General features: G+C 31.3%; 1 protein-coding gene across 1 annotated transcript; it reads right to left on the bottom strand.

The window, feature by feature from the left end:
- Positions 1–1936: 1936 nt before the first annotated feature.
- LOC127253114 (trimethyltridecatetraene synthase-like) lies at positions 1937–5090 on the bottom strand. Its single transcript, XM_051277555.1, has 2 exons — positions 4078–5090; positions 1937–2846 (listed from the first exon to the last, which is right to left on the bottom strand). Exons 1-2 carry the CDS (start codon positions 4990–4992, stop codon positions 2223–2225), a joined length of 1539 nt encoding a protein of 512 aa, XP_051133512.1. The 5' UTR covers positions 4993–5090; the 3' UTR covers positions 1937–2222.
- Between the last annotated feature and the right edge of the window lie 867 nt (positions 5091–5957).

Genomic DNA, 5957 nt, shown 5'->3' with positions numbered 1-5957 from the left:
TTATCTATGATTTGGTACCTCAATATTTTTTTAAAAGTTTTTGGATGTGACTCATTGTGGTGCCGATTTCGGAGCCTCAATTTTTTGTGCCGAAGTCGGCGCTTGACAATTTTTAATTTGGATAAGATCTTCGACCGATATAGCATCATTTAATCAAAATAGTTGTGATTCTGACGTAGTTTCTTCGGTGCTAATTTCTTTTTGTTTTCGGTAGTATCTAAATTATATATATCTAACATAATACTATTTTTAAAGCTATTATTTAAAAATAAATAAAAGTTAGATTTGTACATAAAAGTAATAAAATTTGTATTAACTATTCATGTATTTACTCATTGTACTTTTTCGGTTAACACAACATGTGTTATATTAGCTGAGAACATGTATTGTTTGTCTATTTTTTTTTACGTGTGCTAATTGAGCTTAATTAGCATAGTGTTGAGTAGCTACAACAACAAACTAACCAAACCCTATTAATATATAATTAAAATTATCCTTATCTCATTTTCACAATGGTCTCATAGAATTCAAGAACACCCATGATTAGTTGCATCTGATTTTGACTCTTATAGCATAGCACATGCTATATGTGTGAAATTTCCGAACACATTAATTATATCTTGGTATGAGTATTTTGGGACATTGCTACTGTTGAAAATATGAGTATTGCGAAAATAAACGTGAAACCGAGTCGAGGATGGATTCTCTTTCCGAAAATTAGATACGTCTCGGTAGTGCCTCTGATGGATGGCGTTTTAACCCAAAGATAAAACGGTTTCCGTCTCCAATGAGAGTGACACCTTTAATTGTTGGAGCTCCAGCGAACAAAGACGAGAGAGGAACTGAGCTGGGGGCTGCCGGAAAGCTAGAAGAGAGGAGAGAGGGAGGAGAGAATTGTTGTTGGTGATTTGAATGAAGGGGGAGGCTCTTTATATAGGCGTCTCCACTCCGCCAAAATGGCAGGACATTAATTACGATCATAATTACGATTTTAATTATCGATGTAATTAAATATAATTCAAACCTTCCGTTTGAAGCAGTCGTAATTTATTCTAATTACAAACCTTCCGTTTGTGACGATCGTAATTTATTATAATTTCAAACCTTCCGTTTGAAACGATTGTAATTTATTCTAATTACAAACTTTCCGTTTATGACGATCGTAATTTATTCTAATTTCAAACATTCCGTTTGAAACGATTGTAATTTATTCTAATTTCAAACTTTCCGTTTGAGATTATAATATATTTTAACAACGGATAATATTTTATCCAAATAATGTTGCGACTTAGGCCATATACCCGGGTTTAATTTGGGGTTGCACAAATTGATTTGTCTCGAGACAGGCAAAATAGCCAAAATATTAACCAAACCCCATACACAATAAATAATATTTATTTATTTATTCCAAATTAATTATATTAATTTGGTATACCGCCCGTCGCATTTTCACTCACAAAATAATCGATTGGAAATAGCCGATTATCCAACAGCTACTATTTCTTTTGTGTATTTCTTAGATGCTTCGCTTAAAATTTACTCTTTCCATACCAAATTAGTGGTTTATTTTTCCATTTTTGTCCGTCCTAAAACAATTGTTATGTTTTCTTGCAAAGACGGTAGTGTTCCATCATTTTTATTACTGTTCCATCATTTTTATTACATCACCAGTTTACTGTCTATCATTTTATATTACGCAAGAATAGAATATATATATTTATATATCTATATATCTTAAGATAATAATGTAATAGTTTGTTTGTTTATTACTTTAGTTTGAGTTGTTTATGTGTCGAAAAATTATGTTAATAATATAAAAAATAATATTTTATTTTTTTTGAGAGAATAGAACATGTATTACTTATATAATTATATGGATGTATCTATATATTATATATTTTTATTAATATTTATAAAAATTAAGTATCAAGAAAATTTTGTTGGGTGAACAAATACATATTTTTTCATACAAAGTAGATTTTACCAAACCAACAAGGCCAAAATAACATTTCAAGTCCACTAAAAATGCATTCCAAGGATGGCCTAGCGTCGTCGGATGGATTTGTCATCGTGAAGTTAAGATTTAAACTCTGACGCCTCTAGGTCTTATATGACATAACACATTCTAAAAAAAACGACTATGAATTATCACGTTATAAAAAAATCATCTAAGTTTCATAACTTGCATTAGGATATATTTATATTCCAAAAATATGGATATATCAATAAAGGTGTAGAGGAAGAACAGGTTCCATGACAATGGCGAGGGCCTCTTTCGGATGAGTGCTCAAACTGAACTTTTCCTCCATGGATATATCTTCAGGCTTCATTCCATCCTTCAATTTCAGGTCAAATCCTTGCAGCAAGTTCGCTACGATTGCCCGGACAGTCTTCAACGCCAATTTATAGCCGGGGCACCTTCTCCGGCCGGACCCAAATGGCAGCAACGCAAAGTTAGAGCCAGAAATATCGATTTGTTTTCCTATAAACCTCTCGGGTATAAACTCCTCGGGTGTCTCCCAATATTTGGGATTTCTTCCTATGCTCCATGTGTTGATAAAAACAGTTGTCCCCTTAGGTATGTCGTAGCCTGCAACTCGACAATCTTCCATGGCGTAATGAGGAGCTAAAATTGTAGAAATAGGGTGCAACCTCATGGTCTCTTTGATGATGGCATCTAAATAATGTAATTCAGAAAAGTCGTGTTCTTCTACCCATCGGTTTCCCCCGATTACTCTGTCGAGCTCGTCCTTAGCCTTCTTGTATATGTTGGGATGCCTCATGAGTTCGAGGATAATCCATTCGACCGTGGTTGGTGTTGTATCCGCGCCCCCGGCAATTATGTTCTATGAATACGGCACATAATCGAGTTTTGGATTAATATAGATTTGAATTTTATTTTAATCTACTTTTTTTTTTTTTTTCTCTCCAAAAATATCAATTCTTATTTTACATTCTAAAAACACTCCAACAATGTGAAAAGATATGTAAAAACACCCTTAGTTATGTATGTCAATGAAATTTGGATGTGTGCGGATGTGTTTGAAAGTATTTGGATTTAAAAAGGTAAAATAATAGTAGTAATAATAATTTATTTATGTAATATTTTGTATAAAATTAGTTTATTATCATATTATTAGTAACAGAATTAACTTTTACTACAAATTCAACGATGCAAAAATGAGTATGAAAAAACAATCAAATATGTAAAAAGTAATATTTGACCTAATATTTATATAAAAGAAATATGTATTTAATTTGATATTATTTTAAAATATTATAGTGACATGAACAGTATTGTTATAATTATTTTCTAACTACCTTCAAAATTCAAAACTCGCAATTTTTTTTGTCTAACCGTAATTTACAATATGATTAATACTTTTTTCATCCACTAAAATTAGGGTACTATTTTTTATATTAGCTAAATTATGCATATTTTATTTATTATAAACAATATTATCCAACTATGATTTTATTGTCATATTTTAATAAATATTAATCAATTTGTTCTTGTAACGTTTTTACTTACCTATCATATTTTTACCAATTTTATAATGTATTTCATATATTTCCTTTGTTCCATAACTAAATATTCATTTGCTTTTTGCACGTAGTTTTAAAAATATTAGTATTATATTTGGATATTGTAGGAATTAAATAAAAATGACTAAAATAATATTAGTTTGTGTGATACAAATGTAATGATATTTGTGTAATATATTATAAGTTGTAAGGGTATTTGTAATGTTAGGTAGATAGTACAATTATAAAAAAAATTGATACTTTGTTATGGGACGGACTAAAATAGAAAAATGAAAACTTTGTTATGCGACGGAGAGAATAATACATCTAATTTACTTTTTACCTATCAACTTTAACTTTAAAATAAGTTACATTAAAATACTATCATATTGGTTTCTTATTTTTCCTCTTTCGTCAAAAATAGGATGTTGTCATTTTTGTTGTTTTTTATTTTTTTTCATAATATTTTTTTTAAAAAAAACAATAGAGTTTGAATATATATAAAATTGAACATATCAATCACCAAAACTGAAAGTATTATTCAAATATCACCTGTATCAATGCCTTGATCGTGTTCTTTGAAAGTCTTTTTCCATCAGAATCAGAGTCAGAATTCTCAACCATCTGCAGCAACGTATCCACAAAGTCATTCCCGTCACCAGAAACCTTCCGTTTGAGATGATCATCGACCACAAAGTTGTATACCCTATCAAGTTTTTTATGCAACAACTTCATTCTCTTAACATATCCCTGAAGATCAAGAAAGCTTAAAAAAGGTATCCAATCCCCGATATTAAACGCCCCGTTGAGGAAGAACCACTCATCCATCATCTCCTGATACTCCTCCAATCGAACAACACTACCGGCCTCCTCCCCCAATCCCGACTCACTAAAATACCTCTCGCTCAACAACATCCTATTTATGGTCGACAAAGCATACCTAAACAAATGATCTCTAAGCAAGACCGGTTTCCCCGAGAGGGAATGCATCCGGGAAAAAAAATCGCGCCTCTCCTCAGCAAGTATTCGCCGAAATAATTCAGATTCCATCTTCTTGGCACTGAAAACCTCTGATAAATAAATCTTGCGCGCCTGTCGCCAATGAGGCCCATAAGGCGCCCAAACCATGTCCGAATAATTGTAACTAATATATCTACCGGCAATAACAGCCGGCCGCGAAGCAAAAACTGTGTCGTGAATCCTTAGGAACTGCTCGGCCATCTCCGGGGTGGATGCAACCACTACCGGGAGCTGTCCGAATCTGAGGAGCATTATTTCACCGTATTTTTTAGACAAGAAATCAAGGGACTTATGTGGTAATGAACCGAGGAGGTTCAAGTTTCCGATGAGTGGCCATGGTTTCGGACCCGGCGGGAGGTTGTGTTTGGGATTCTTTTTGAGGAAGAAGAAGGCTAAGGCAGCCATGTAAGCTATGAAGGCTAATAGTAATGGCAAGAAACCATCCATGATTGTCAGAAACACAAGATATGGTTGCTCTATGGAGAACCTGTTATTAATAGGTGAATATATGTGTAGACTAGAATAAATTCTACAGGAAATATCAGCTTAGATTTTTTTTTTTTTTATTTAGTTTTTTAATATGATGTTTTCCATTATTCCTTCATGATTGTCAACATTCATGATGTTGCTTTTGTTATATATATATATATATATATATATATTCGAGACATATAGTCCAAGAAATAAAATTTAGGAGATAATCTTAAAGGAACACATCCAAAGTTTTGGCATGCATTACACATAATAGTAACTTTAAAAAATTGAAATGAAATAATTAACTTTTTATTATCTTTAAAGATTTTTAAAATTTCATAAAAATTTCTATCTAAACATAATCTATTTGGCTCTGATTTTATTTATTTCTTTAATTTTAATCTCATACTATTCGTTATACTAATTTTATTATTATATTTATTACTTATTTTCTATTATTTAATATATATTACAAATAAAAATCTTATTTTTATTAAAAACATCACTTGAAATACTTGTTTGTATTATACCTAAGTATTATTTCAATTCAAATTTGTACATTCATAACCTACACCTAAATCTAAATCTTAAAGGACCACACCTTTAAAGTCTTTAGGTATAGCATAATCTTTTTCCTATTAGACAATGAAATCTTTTTGAAATCTGAAAGATGTTAATTAATCTACGGATCCGACCCATCAGCACCACATGCTAATAAAATCGTGAGCGTTTATCACAATGGATAAAAGTTGGATGACTTAAATTGAAGAGCGGTAGGATCACCTTTTCAAGTTTAATAGATTACTGACTTTGTAAAGAACAAACAAGATAGAATTCCACATCCTAGAACAAAGATGTGAGAAATATAAATCTCACATAACTTTATCAACCAAACATAAGATAGAATTTCAAATCCTAAATATAATAAATTTGATTGC

Source organism: Andrographis paniculata, unplaced genomic scaffold, assembly GCF_009805555.1.
Source record: "Andrographis paniculata isolate CXL003 unplaced genomic scaffold, ASM980555v1 Contig49END, whole genome shotgun sequence".
Lineage (NCBI taxonomy): Eukaryota > Viridiplantae > Streptophyta > Magnoliopsida > Lamiales > Acanthaceae > Andrographis > Andrographis paniculata.
This window is presented reverse-complemented; position numbering and strand designations above follow the sequence as displayed.